This window comes from Carassius gibelio, chromosome B14 (genome assembly GCF_023724105.1).
Source record: "Carassius gibelio isolate Cgi1373 ecotype wild population from Czech Republic chromosome B14, carGib1.2-hapl.c, whole genome shotgun sequence".
Classification (NCBI taxonomy): domain Eukaryota; kingdom Metazoa; phylum Chordata; class Actinopteri; order Cypriniformes; family Cyprinidae; genus Carassius; species Carassius gibelio.
In genome coordinates this window covers 13,649,297-13,663,768 of record NC_068409.1, presented here as the reverse complement: position 1 = coordinate 13,663,768, position 14,472 = coordinate 13,649,297, and the positions used below count along the sequence as shown (strand labels likewise).

General features: G+C 37.0%; 1 protein-coding gene across 2 annotated transcripts; it reads right to left on the bottom strand.

Moving 5' to 3' along the window:
• Positions 1–1,813: 1,813 nt before the first annotated feature.
• Positions 1,814–12,774, bottom strand: ube2d2l (ubiquitin-conjugating enzyme E2D 2 (UBC4/5 homolog, yeast), like). 2 transcript variants are annotated; one of them, XM_052573616.1, is made up of 8 exons: positions 12,434–12,774; positions 7,176–7,239; positions 7,054–7,085; positions 6,848–6,925; positions 4,459–4,564; positions 4,233–4,326; positions 4,018–4,074; positions 1,814–2,701 (listed from the first exon to the last, which is right to left on the bottom strand). In XM_052573616.1, the coding sequence occupies exons 1-7, from the start codon at positions 12,455–12,457 to the stop codon at positions 4,026–4,028; spliced, it is 447 nt and encodes a 148-aa protein (XP_052429576.1). In that variant the 5' UTR covers positions 12,458–12,774; the 3' UTR covers positions 1,814–2,701; positions 4,018–4,025. The 2 variants fall into 2 exon arrangements, with proteins under 2 accessions (XP_052429576.1, XP_052429577.1); XM_052573617.1 differs by lacking the exon at positions 4,018–4,074 and having other exon boundaries at positions 12,434–12,770.
• Positions 12,775–14,472: the final 1,698 nt, after the last annotated feature.

The window sequence follows — 14,472 nt, the reverse complement described above, 5'->3', positions numbered from 1 at the left end:
ATAAAAATAAAAATGTGAATTAAGCAGCAATTACTATTGACTAGTAAATATACTGTAAAACTAGCTCTTGTAAATGGATTGTGTAATCAGATTCTACAAAGTAGGCTATTTGTAATTATATAATTTTAATTCTTCTAAATTCTTATTCTAATGTATCTTATGAATGGGGTAATGATCCATTTGCTCCAGATGTCAGAAAAGCAGCCTGTACATGGTTGAATAATCTGAGCACAGCTGTCTGAAGCTCAGGTGTGCTGTGTTTCAACATTTCACCTAGAATGCTGTCAGGATTACAAGATTTCTTACATTTTTGGCTTTCGAGTTTGTTTGTAAATTCTTTATATGTGATTGGGAAGTCAAGTGGATTTAGATTATTTTTAAATAAATTTGTAGATTTTGTTTGGCCATTGGGTTGTTTTGGTGGGATTCCTTTAAAATGTTTCCATCTTGTTTGTAGGTCTTGCGGTTTAGTTGTGCTCAGATTATTCCACATATCGCAGAACTGATTTTGATTTATTGAATGTTCTATTTCTGGTTATCTTTTGGTCAGATGGTGTTGCTTTTTTTGCTATAATTGTGTCTTTGTATTGGTTTAGTTTTGAACAGCATTCATCTCTTACGTCGGTGTTGTATGGTTCTTTATGTTTCAGATCTGATGATTTTCTAAGTTGTTTTCTTAATGTTTTGCAAACCATTTTTCAGCTTTTGTTGTTTTTTAATGTTTTTTTTTTTTTGCCTTTCCTTTTCAAGTCACCTATATATGCTGCTTTTTCAAAATATTTTATTGATTTAATTTGTAGCCAAATTAACACCATCTTTAGTTGTTTCACGTTTTTATTCATAAATATAGTGAATACAGTAGATTCTTAAGTTCATTAGAATTCAGGGCTTGGATGATTTTTTTGGATGTAAGTGCACTATCTGGAGTCCATTTGTATCTCTGTCAGGCCTGATACATTTAGCAGGAGTGTCCTATGATCCTGCCATTAAGGATGCACATGCCTAAAGCACGGCAGAGGTGCACTAATTCTGAACCATTTTTATTTGCAGTTTGGATACCCGGTCTTCTCGAAATGATGCTAACCACATAAAAATTGTATTGTGTTTGTGGGCAGGCAAGTTATTGACCTAAACCATTGGCAGACATTATGCAAATGCATTACTTCCTGACATAGGGCAGGAACAGAATAATTTTCAAGATTTTATCTTTATTTATCTTTTATCTTAAGATTTTATTAAGACTTTATCTATCATGCACTGTCGGCTTCACAACTTTGCAGATAGTTTATGTTCACATACAGCTACATAACAGTACATGAAAGTTAATAGTTGAAAGGGCATAATAGCGGCACTTTAAAATAACTTATAAGAATTAATGCTTCAAATTAACCCTTTTTTAATGTTAAGGGATTAAAAAGCTCAATAAATTGTTCTTACTGAACATGGACACTCCTCTCTACATTTGTCCACATATACAGTACATCAATGACAGCATCATTGGTAGTGGAGGGTTCAAGCTGCCATTCACCTCACCAATGGGGGTTCCTCCTTCAGATAACTAATAATAGTCCAGAAATGGTTGAGAGATCTCAGAGAGATCTAGAAACCTGTCGAACAACTACAGTGTCAAATTCAGTTCATTCACTTAATGTACCTTAAAGCACCAGATTAATATCCCAGACATCATGACACACAATACATCTTAAGCTAAAATAGCTTGCCATAAGACACTGAATACAGTGAACTGAATCAAGTACACTTGTGATAATAAGCAAGAACTTCACTCAGTGGCACTGCAGAGGGAAACACCAAATGATAGTTTAGCAACTTTATTGAGCAAACAAAATGAACAGCCAGTAGAGCTATTAGTTGATCGGTCATCCATTGAGAGCTTCCAATCACATATATTCAGTGCAGTGAGAGAACAGTGTTTAGGAGGATAGACAAACTAATAGCTCCCCATTCTAAAAACATCAAAAAGAGGAGAGAAAAGGAGTAACAAAATAAGTTCTCAGACTCTAAAAGTGAACATGTATTCGCTTAACATTGTCTGCAGATATTCATTTTTGGCAGACCACAGACCAGTTACTTTAATTGTTCCATTAACATGCAAAATATATGTTTTTCTGTAACTGCTGATACAATGACATGACTGATTTGGTAAGAAACAGTCAGTTAGAAGCAAGGATATATTTCACAGACCATAGTTCTCATTGCTATTGTAAAAGCATATAAAAACATGAAGGCCAACCGAGCAACAGATTGACTTTGAGGTACGCTGGCACCTGCAGAATCGTTGTTTCTTTTTTCTAAAGTAGCACCTCTAGCCAGTGGCGTGAGTCAGAAGCGTTGGATGGTTTCACCTTAGTTATGTTTTTTTTTTTCTTTTTCTTATCTCAATAAAAAATGGCTGAGCTCGTAGTTAAACATGCTTCTTCGACACGAGCATTTTTCTGAACATAAAAGTTGGTGATCTTTGAGATGTCGTGTTCTTTTTACAGCATGTGAATGAAGGTTGAAGAGGGGTCAAAATAACCGAGCAGAACTGATATGGTCTGAATACACGGGGAACTGTCAATTCATTGAGGGGAAGAAAAAAAAAAAGTGTTTTTTTTTTTCAGCTATACTGCAGATTTGTTTGATGTTCTTCAGGTATCACATGGCATACTTTTGAGTCCATTCCCGAGCTATTCTGTTGTACCTGTGTGAGAGAAAGAGAAAGAAAGAGAAATGAAGTGTGGCATTGGTGCAAACGCTGTTGCAGAGGCAGTGTCACACATGCTGGGTAAGCGGACAGTCTGCCAACTTGGCTCACACCAAAATAAACTGCAGAAACGGCTCAAGGTCAAACACAGTGGCATCCTCTTCACATCTACACTGCAACTCAAAACATTACTTCTCTTATTTGCTTTGGTGATAATAAAAGCCTGAACGGTTTACTTCAACTAAACATGTGATAAAACCATTCAAATAAAAAACTGGCTTGTATGTCTGAGAGCCACAAAATTTCTAAACACTTTTTCCAGTGGACTTTTCATAGAAACAAATTCATGGAAATGAATTAATTCACAAGCAAATTAATAATGCAAAAATAAAGATTTTGCTGGATTTTTTTTTTGAGTTATGAAGTTGCAAACATGTCCCATGCACAATATACATTTTAGTAAACAAAAGAAAAAATAGTCAAAATAAAATGAATGAAATTTTTTTTAGGGATGTACGATAAATATCGCCCGATATTTAATGCATATCTTGTCAGTAATGCCAGTGCTTGCGTTCTTTTTCTCATACTGAACCATGATATTTAACATATCTGCATTACTGCAAGGGTAGGTTTAGGGTTGGGGTAGGTGTAGACTTGAATAAAATACAATCTAACAGGTAGAAAAAAAAATGTATTGTTGGTTTCCTGTAGCCGTATCCCTTCTAGCTACAACCGTGAATATAACACATAATAACTGTATTTGCATTTCTGTAAGGGTAGGTGTAGATGTTAATAACCCATACATTTACAGGTAGCATTTTTCATTGTCGAATTGTCCAACCCACTGTTTTAATGGGAGGTAGCAAAATCTGACAGGGTAAGACAAATCGACAGAACTGCGGTTCTGTAATCAGTTGTAAATCTCTACACGCGTGTGATTTACCACTGATTACAGAACTGGCGTTACTGACAAGATGCAGATTAAATATCGTGTGATATTTACCATGCTTCCCTAAAATCTTTTACCAGTTATACACTACCATTCAGAAGATTTGGGGTCATTAAGATTTTATGTTTTGAGAGAAATCTATTATTCTTGGTTAGACTTTTTCTTTCTGAATGATAGTGTTTTTTTCATGTTATTATACCATTTTAAAAAGCTGCATCCAGTTATGAAGACCATCAATAACATTAGTGCATCCAGTAGTAGGAATGCCAACCAGTGACCAATGGTACTGCAACCTGGTGATGTCTAGAGATTAGTAGGCCTTTCATGCTCACACAAAGACACTCTCCCATGATGCCTTGCTCACCTTAACCCCTATAACGTGGCATATTTCTCTGTCCATTCCCTGGCTAGTTTATTATACCTAAGAGGAGACATCAAACTAGCAATTCACACTACTTAAAAGGTATCCCTATTATTCACACCAGCTAAAGAATAATCAGCCTAGATTAAAACTGTTGTTTTTTTAATATAGAATTTTTTACATTTTATTTTTGAGGATTAAGACACAGATATACTTACTTTTCATTGTCTGTTTTATAGATACGTGCTATCTCTGGCACTAATGGATCATCTGGGTTTGGATCACATAACAGTGAGCAGATGGACAATAGAACTGCAACAGAAAGAAGAGGAGAGATTGGCACATGGCATAAACATTATCAGTGCACATCTTGGCGATCCCATTAAAAGACTTAAATAAATAAAAGAAAGGTACATTCAATGCTCTTGTTTTCTGTTGGCTCACCTTTAGAGATAGTTAACGCAGGAGACCACTGTGACCTTAGAATATCCAAACAGATGCTGCCATTACTGTTAATATTTGGGTGATAAATTCTTGTGGTGAATGCAACCTATAAATCAGAGAGTGAAACAGACGATCAGACCACGTACATTTCAAACCTAACACTGATATTGCACTGCACATCTTCAGAATATCAGCAGGTATGTGCAACAAAAACTGCTGGGGATGCTAAATATGATCTCAATCTCAATCTTACAGCTAAAATAACTGGTAGGTTCAGGGCTCCAGACTAACTTTTTTCACTAGGAGCACAGTGGCCCCCAACTGAAAATTTTAGGGGCACAACCAGAAAATTTAGGGGCGCACACCGTAAATCAACATGCTAACCAAATCTATTAATTTCCACTGTATTACTAATAAATACTTTAATAATAGATGCAGAAATTACAATGTGCTGTTTCAAATTCAGTGTCACATTTTATTCTGCACTTTTGAAAATGCAACAACAAGGTAAACTGACAGCACCATCGCTGTCAAGACAGTACAAATAGTAAACAAAATTCCATACACTCAGAAGTTTGTGTGCATGCTGTATCGTTGTTGTATGTTTCGTTAAGTTTTAAGCCATTCTTCCTTTGAAGGTTGAGCTGGCTTTTGTATTTGGTGAAAGGTAGTTCTAATGCTTATAGTACCTCAGACATCTGAATTCTTACAGCCAGTCTTCTCGAAAATGGTGAGTGTGGATCAGGGCCGGCCCTGACCAATTTGCTGCCCTAGGCAAGATTTTACCTGGCGCCCCATGTGTATGTATGTATGTACATGTGTATATATATATATATATATATATATACACACACTACAGCAGAACTGTTTCCAACACTCATAATAAATCATCTTATTAGAATGATTTCTAAAGGATCATGTGATAGACTGGATGTCACATGTGACACTGAAGAATGGAGTAATGATGCTGAAAATTCAGCTTTGCATCACAGAAATAAATTATAATTTAAAGTATAATAAATTGAAAACAAATTATTTTAAATTGTAATAATATATCACAATATTACATTTTTTTTCTGTATTTTTGATCAAATAAATGCAGGCTTGATGAGCAGAAGAAACTTCTTTCAAAAACTTAAAAAAATAGTAATGTTTCAAAACTTTTGGCCTGTACTGTATCCCCCCAAAACTGCACAATTGTAGAGTAAAACATTATTTTAAAAAAAGTGATAATAAAAAATGCGTCTTAAAACTGACAAGATTGTACAAAATCACAGTCTGGGGACTCAGAACTCAGAACAACTGCTAACATTAAGTTTAAGGTAAAAATAACTGCCATGAAATTATAGTATCTTACTCCTATTCAATAAATTGTTCTTTCACTACATCTCTTTACCTCTGTCTTTATCCTCTTCTCTTCTTTTTGGCAGTGTATCTATCGCAGACTATGATCATTTATAATGTGTCATGTAAATTCGGCCTTGCGTCACAATCAGGAAACTTTCACCGTGTCTAGAACGGGCGCGAGCCGCCAGGCCCGTTTCTACGAGCTGTGTGTTAACAAAAACAGTGCTGTCTACATTGGATGCGGCGTCGGGCACACTACACAACAAATTACCAACAACTAATCGTGCGCGCGCTCTGTTTCTGATGCACTTCAAGCACTCGATGGGTGGGGGAAGATTGAAGAGCCAGACTTTTTTTTTTTTTTTTGCTTTATTTGGAAGTGTTTCGAATTATTGGTTTTTAAATAGTATCCTATTATAAAAAAATATAGGTACAAAAAAAAAAAAAAAAAGTTCACTCATTCTGGCGCCCCTATGGATGAGTGGCGCCCTTAGCATTTGCCTATGCCGCGGGCCGGCCCTGGTGCGGACTTTTTTTCGCCACACCAACCTCTGACTCTGAATCATCATCTGACGGTGACACTGTAGACTCTGGCACTGGTACACTAGCCGAAGGTCGGAAGAACGAATCAATAGTTCGCTTGCTCATAGCTCAGACGCACGCACATATCAGGTTGTGATGAGATTTGTCTCTGTTTCCTTCCCACAGATGTTTACGCGCGCTCAATTATCTCTAGGCCCCTCCCCCTCCACACATTTTAGCCACTTGCAGTGGCCATTCCCTATTCTTCTCACACGCATTTGCCGCCTCACAGACAGGCATCACTCAATGAGACGCGAGTGTGTGCTCGCGTCTCATTAGTATGTGTGCAAGTGTGTGTGTTTGTGTGTGTGCGTGCGTGCGTGTGCAAATCTACTGGTCGCACATGTGCGACTGGATGTAAAATTCAGTCGCACACTCTCAAAATTTGGTCGCAAAATGCGACCATTTGGTCGCAGTCTGGAGCCCTGGGTAGGTTGTTAAAATAGTTAATTATTCTTGCCTTAGGTGGTTTGAAAGGGTAATCTGTAGGAAAATGAATGGTCAAGAAAAACACACCCCCTTGATATGGACTGTCATTCTGTAAGGAAACGACAGGGCAAAATTACTTGACAATGCAGTAGTAAAACAATGCAGATATCACATGCAAATAAATGTCACAATTCATCATTAATATGTATATGCAAATAAGAACATATATCCACTTACGGGTCCCATTATTGTTGCTTGCCAGTGAAACACTGCACATAAAGAATAAGAAACGTCTCATTAATTGAGTTCAGTGACATGCTCTGAGGCAGGTAATGAAAACGAAGAGCAAAATAACTCACAGTCATCTCCAACCGGTCCTGCTGAGCACTGTGCTGGAGGGTCCCGGCCCAGATCAGTCAGTTCCTAGAGAGAGAGAGAGCAAGGATTCATCTCTAGTGCACAGTATTATTCCAAAATAAACAGTGGGCATCCAATCAACTATGTCGTCTTTGAGCCATCCATACAGCTTCTATACATCTCATTCTTGAAACAAAACATCAAAATGAAAAACTAAAATATTTTTTCTATATATCTTTACAGACAAAAAAAAAAAAAAATGACAGAATTATATAAAGCTAGTTGGAGCGAAATTACTTGAGGAATCTGATACATCCTGCATTGTGTGACATGCTATACTCAACTAAAACAGTTTTAAGGGAATTCGGTTTTAAAAATCATCATGTGCTTTTATAATTCTTTTACAAGCAGATTCATAACCTTCTATTATTTGAGAGACTGCATGGAACTTGCCAAAAAATGACAACATTTTGTGTCACATCACTGGGCCATTTGAAACCCCGTGTATAACCATTTTTTCTTGAATAACTAATAAACTGCTTGGTTTTAAGCAATCTATGTAAGCAATACACAAGACAATGGAAGCTTGTTTCTTGATTTAAAATAATAAAGAAAAGAGGTAACTGTAACCTTTTTCTTTTTTTTTTTACTCCGAGTTTATCACACTTCAGAATTTCAAGATTTGAAATATAAATAGTTATAACTGCATTTATATAATTATATACATAATTATTAATTGTATTATTAACTTAGAACTCAGTAACATTTGCTATTTTGTGGTGGGAAAATAAAAAACAGAATTGTGAAAGAAGGTTGTGAGATGTAAACCTAGAAGTCAGCAGGGAAAGGACAGAATTGCAAGATATAAGATCAGAACTGCGTAATGTAAACTACACACACACACACACACACACACACACATATATACATTACATTTAAGCAGGATTCTATAAAAGAAACTCTCAGTACAAACGTTCAGTCATCATGGTGGGTATCAAACAGCTGGTTCGTAATGTTATGCAGAAAATGACTAATTTAAAATGTAGGTTTTTATGCCACTATCAGGGCATGAGTGAGACATGACACCAGTTCTAATGCCTCAATTGTATCATACTCTGATAGATAGACTTTTAATTTGCTGGATGTGCAATCTGATTTTGTCTTCAAGTACATTATCATTCATTGTGTCATTTAACTGGTTCTATTAAAATCCCCATTTAGACGCAAGCAGCTGAAATCTAAGATGTCTCCGTAGGAAATAGACTTGATCCCATAGACAGTAAAAGAAATGGACACAGCGACCCCATTGGAACTCAATTGAGACAAATGAAGCCCGGTTTTAGCGTTTTTTAGCACTTCCCTTTCTGACGCGCAGACTCAAACGAAGCTTGGCGACGTCAACAACCTGTCTGCCAGATGTAAATCTTCTAGTAGCTGTGCGTGCAAACTGCCATCGTTAATCTTGCAGAGACGGCGATCTTGAGCGGGGAGTTCTTTGGCGTGAGTGAGCAGGAGGAAGTATTCTGATTAATTATTTTGTATAGTATTTTAAAATGTACCGACAGTACGCCATATTAAGTTAATTGCCTGCGAGCTTCTCCTCCTGTCTGTACGGTAATGCGACAGAGAGCCGAGTGGTTATGACGCAATCGTTAGCCTATTTTTTACAAAAACTGTTTATACGGGGCCATAATGTAACATAGAAGGTAATGGAGCCCTTTATACATTGTCGTGTATCTTTAGAAATAAATAATGGACAAACAGAGTCTTTAAACGCCTCAGATGTAAAGTTATTCGCTGTCAAAGTGACGCCAAAATGAATGGGAGTCAATGGGAATGCTAACGCAAGTGAAGTTCTGCTAAAAGATGGCGGCACCCACCCGACTTCAACTTCCGGTCGAGTTCCTTGCCCCTTGCTTGATCCAGATTTTACACTGATGCATTCATCTCCCAGACAGATAACGCAATTCATGAACTGTCACAAGATGGCTCGTCTGTCCCAGAGGCCCAAACTGTTGATTCTGGAGAACAATCAAAGTGGAGACTCAGTGGACAGACACATAATCCTATTATTTCACTCACTCTCTCCCTCACTGATCTGAATACTGACAGCTCTCTCCTCTCTGGAAAAACCACAGGCAGGAAACAACAGTACGGTCATCTTCTGAATGCAACTTTACGAAGCACATCATCAGAGGCTGATTGAGCTAAATGTTCTTTCGGTGTCCTCACAGTCACCTAAAAGCCACAAAAACCCTAAGGATCAGTACAAACTATTTTAAGTCTGTTGCGACAAATACATTTGCACCTAGTCTACGTAGGATATGGTCTGGTAATAATTCCTTTTAATTAATTTTATTTAATGACATCCACAGGTCATTTTAAAGTCAAACCAACTGAAGTTCTTGTGCTAACTCAGCCAAACAACCACCGATATAAAATCAAATGAAAAACAGCATTAGTGAAGGATTTCCAAAGACTACTACCCAATGAACGGTATTCACAAAGTAATTTAATATCATTCATTCAATGATATGTAGCTAACATTTGACATAAAATTAAACTATAGGTACAGTTTCACATTTCAGGGTCATTAGGAGTTTTTTTTTTTTTTTTTTTTGAGCACTTGTGCATTAAATTGATGACAGTAAGAACATTTAATTTGTTCCAAAATATTTCGTTTTCAAATAAATGGTATTCTATCGAACATCAAAGAATCCTGAAAAATTTAATATGGTTTTTAGAAAAATATTAAGCAGCAACACTGATAATAATTATAAATGTTTCTTAAGCAGCAATCACTGGATTAGAATGATTTCCAAAGAATCGTGTTACACTGAAGACCGCAACAAATTCAGCTTTGCCATCACATGAATAAGTACCATTTTAAAACATATTAAAATACAAAAGAATTAGTTCTATTTTAAATTGTAAGAACGATTTCACAACATCATGGTTTTACTTTTTTTTTTTTTTTCAGGCAGCAGTACAGGTTTCGATGTTTGTGCTTTTGCTACTTTTCTAGGTGAAATGGGTCAAATGGGTGTTCCAAATAAAGTAAGTGCTGGTTTAGCACTGGTTTTGGTAATATTGACAAATGCTAGCATAATAAGCCAGTCCTCTGATCTCTAGCCACACCTAGGCAACAAGGAAACGACTACCGTTCTAGAACTTTCGCTCTCTCTTTATGAGAAAATACAGTGACTATACAAACCACTTCTGAGAAAATAGCAACATTTCTGAGAATTCATGTATGTGAAGTGCAGGCAACCCTCTGGCGGCACTTGCCTGTGCATGCAAGCATGTGAGCAGACAGGAAATAGAGGTCAGAGGTTTCTTTGATGAAGAGGGTGTCTAAGGTGGAAACATCAAAACAAACACAGGTAGACCAGCTGAAGATCAACAATATTGTCTTCTGTAGAGCTTTATAACCAAATTAAATTTTGTTTCATAATAAACACTATCATCTTGCTAGACCTGCTTTTTAGAACTTGTCATATTTTGATTTTATCATTGACTGTTATTTTCTGTTTATGAATGTGAATCTGCGAGCTGTATTGTACAAAGCATTATATAAAGGTGAATTATGAGAACATCAGTTGCTCAAACCTGAGATTTAAAAAAAGAAATTAAACAACAGATATTATTTCAGCTGATACAAATACTGATTATTTTCCTCCAACAAAATGAAGATCCAATTTTTTTTTGTCACATTAGACTGCAACAATAAAAAACATTAAACACTTTATAACAATTACATAAGTTATTAAGAAACTAAAAAAATATGTTTATTGGTCTCGCTATAGTTTTAAGAAAACTGAATCTGAAACTAATGAGGAACTAACCAAACTAGGAACTAAACAGTCTCACAGTCCACACCAGAAGTACAACAGTGTTGGAATGTAAAATCATAACACAGAGACAACCAAATCACAACGGTTTCAAGAAGTAGAAGTACGGTTCAGTTCATTCTCTGTCATCATTTATCAAAGCAGTGTGGATGACAAGGTGAGTCTTCTTGGGAATCAATGTACGACACCAATTCAGCTAACCAATATAGAACAGTGTGAACATCAGCACTAGTGGCAGCTATTTTTACGTCTGCATACTTCAGATGAGGGTGTGGGGAATAAACTAGCCCTGCCATTACTTTAGAGATACACGACTGGTATTTCCAACCAGACGTCTGTGTGCACACTTGGCATAAATTCTCAGCTCAAGTTTCAGTTTCTGCCACACTTCACATTTCCCTATTAAACAAGCCAAAGCCCTGAAAACTGCTTGATATGGGAGTAACAAGCCACACAAGTTTATGGCCATCAGCCCACAAACAATCTGCTGTGTCAGTCCAAATCATAGTAGCTCTCAAAGTCAGCGAAAGAGGGAAAAATCATCCTGTTGCCAAGTTCAACAACTATTGTGCAACTATTTCACACTCGTATGAGCCGGATATTTCTAACTGGAGCAATGAGCACTCATAGTAGCTTTCCAGGAAGAACTTCTAGCAATGACGCAAAGTTGTTGCGTTTACCAAAATGAAAAAACGTCACTAATACAAGGGGCCAACCCATAAGAACCGACAAGAAGCCAGTATTAAATGCCTATGAGATTTACTCGAAACGAATTAAGGCAAATCCTGTCCCAACTAGTAACATCTGTGACCGAGATGATTCATAAATTGTATTCATCTGAATCAACACCCTGAGTTCAAGCATGTGAAATCACATACGGTTCTGTTTAACTGGATGTGACTCACAGAGGAAACACATCCACAAAAAATCCTCCTTATCCACCTTGTAAAATCAGATTCCATTTCCTCCTTTTTGATTTGAGAAATGTTGTAAATAGCTATATCAGACTGAAATGCTGTAAAGCTATGTATTACAATGTGGCACCTGTTATGACGTTGTATAAATCTAGATAGAGAAGATTGATAAAAAGGTAACGTTAGATTGACAGACAAACATAGATAGATAGATAGATAGATAGATAGATAGATAGATAGATAGATACAGACAAATTGGATAGCAATGTCATCGGAACTTTAAGGAAACAATAATACAACAAACAACATTAAAATGAACAACAACAATAACAATAACAGTAATAATGAAAACAAAAACAGCCAAGCTTCATAATCAAGCTTGCTATCCTCATAGCATTTGCTAACGTCTAACGTTATATCTTTTACATATCAATCAAAAACCCACAGGGTTTAGGTAGCGAATTGTAAACAGATAACATAAATATAACGTTTTACCTTGTGAATTCGTTTTAATGCCATTTTGTGTGTGTAATGGGCTCCTGAGGCCGAGGAAAGAGATTTATCCGGCTAGCTGCGGTTAGCTATGCTCGCTAGCCAGACACTAAAGATCCAACAGAAACCCGACGAGTCCGAAGAGGAAACAAACAAAATAAGCCGTTGATATGGACCAACAGAGTCCCAGCTGTCCGACAGATAATAATCCTGACGAGAATGAAAGTTATATTGAGTATGAACGGGAAGGCCTGCGTTTCAACACTAAACACTTGTATAGGTATGTGAGTGTCTCCACCTCCTTTGGTCTCTCTCTCTCTCGCTCTCGCTCTCGCTCCCCCTCTCCCTCTCTCTCCCTCTCTCTCTTTTTACAAAATGTCCTCTTTCTCACTCCCTCTATAGCTGCTGTATGTCCTGACGTATTTGAAGAACATCAGTTTTACGGAAATGTTTGTGTTAAATGCTGGAAGCAGTCTAACATTGAGGAAAAGTAATTACGAAACAGTCCTACAAATATGAGGATTTGTGCCTGGGTTACTTTCTGTTATTTTAGTTGCTGTATCAAAACCTAGTGTGCTGAGAAAGTCAAAGCCACATGTAGGAAAAATTTGATCTTGGGAATTAAAATGTATAATGACCTAAAAATGTAACTGTAAAAACGTAGTGCTGTAATTCTATTACACATTTGGAATAGTTCACCCCAAAAATTTAATTAGTTGAAATTTTGCTTTTACCATCCGCAATTTAACTGAGTTTGTTTCTTCATTGGAACAGATTTGTAGAAATGTAACATCTGCTCATTAAAGGATCCTCTTCAGTTGCCATCAGAAGTAATTCATGACCACTGTCAATCAATCAATGTATTTTAAAGGGAAAAGCTTAATGTTTGTAGGATACAAGTGCATCAAGACAATTTTGACTTTAAACTGTTGCTTCTAACTAAAATACAGGTCCTCTAATATTGCTTTCTCCAGTAAAAAAGGTTGTCTCATCTGAATCAGGAGAGAGATATGCACAGATCACTTTTTTGGGGGAAGTCATGGCCTGGTTAGAGACTATGACTCCAAACACTAAGGTTGTGGGTTCGAGTCTCGGGCTGGCAATGCCATGACTTAGGTGCCCTTGAGCAAGGCACCGAACCCCTAACTTCTCCTCGGGCACTGCAGCATAAATGGCTGCCCCCAGCTCCGGATGTTTGTTCACAGTGTGTGTGTGTGCATATTGGATGGGTTAAATGCAGAGCATCTGCATTTATCATCAGCTGGTCAGCTGAGTGGAACTGTCTGCTGTAGCTCTTCTTCTTAAAGGGTTAGTTCACCCAATAATCAAAATTATGTCATTAATAAAACCCTCATGTCGTTCCAAACCCGTGAGACTTCCGTTTATCTTCAGAATACAGTTTAAGTTATTTTAGATTTACTCCGAGAACTCTCAGTCCCTCCATTGAAGCTGTGTGAACGTTATACTGTCCATGTCCAGAAAGGTAAGAAAAACATCATCAAAGTAGTCCATGTGGCATCAGAGGGTCAGTTAGAATATTTTGAAGCATTGGTCCAGAAATAGCAAGAACTACTGCTTTATTCAGCGTTGTCTTCTCTTCTGGTCTGTTGTGAGATTTCAAAACAAATGCCATTTAGTGATATCTGGTTCGCGAACTAATCATTCGATGTAAACAGGGCTGCATCCGAAACCTTAGGCAGGTGACATGCTGCCTCGCTGTCGTATCAGGCAATAACTTTGCAGGCAGCGTTTTTACATGAAGGCACCTAACAAAACTGATTTTGGACAGGCTTCTAAGGCAGTGTAATGGTTTAATGATCTACAGCAAAATATAGAGAGCTTTGGTGATAACTAAGTGGATATTTAATATTTTTTCTCACTAGAAATGACATCAAAAGTGGAAAACTTCATCATTTTCACACAAACTGACCACCGACCGCAACTTTCAGACGCCATCTTTATTATTTAATTTGCTTAACTCTCACAGAATGTAACGCACAGGATTGTGGGATATTAAAGGCAGCGAAGGATACATCTATGCT

What these genes read in the sequence shown, in the direction of transcription:
- ube2d2l (XM_052573616.1), bottom strand. Translation starts at nt 12,457, where the DNA reads ATGGCATTAAAACGAATTCACAAG. An exon ending in AAGCAACAATAATGGGACCC is followed by an intron (nt 6,926 to 7,053) that starts GTAAGTGGATAT and finishes GTTTCCTTACAG; the next exon opens with AATGACAGTCCATATCAAGG. An exon ending in TGCGTTAACTATCTCTAAAG is followed by an intron (nt 4,327 to 4,458) that starts GTGAGCCAACAG and finishes TTTCTGTTGCAG; the next exon opens with TTCTATTGTCCATCTGCTCA.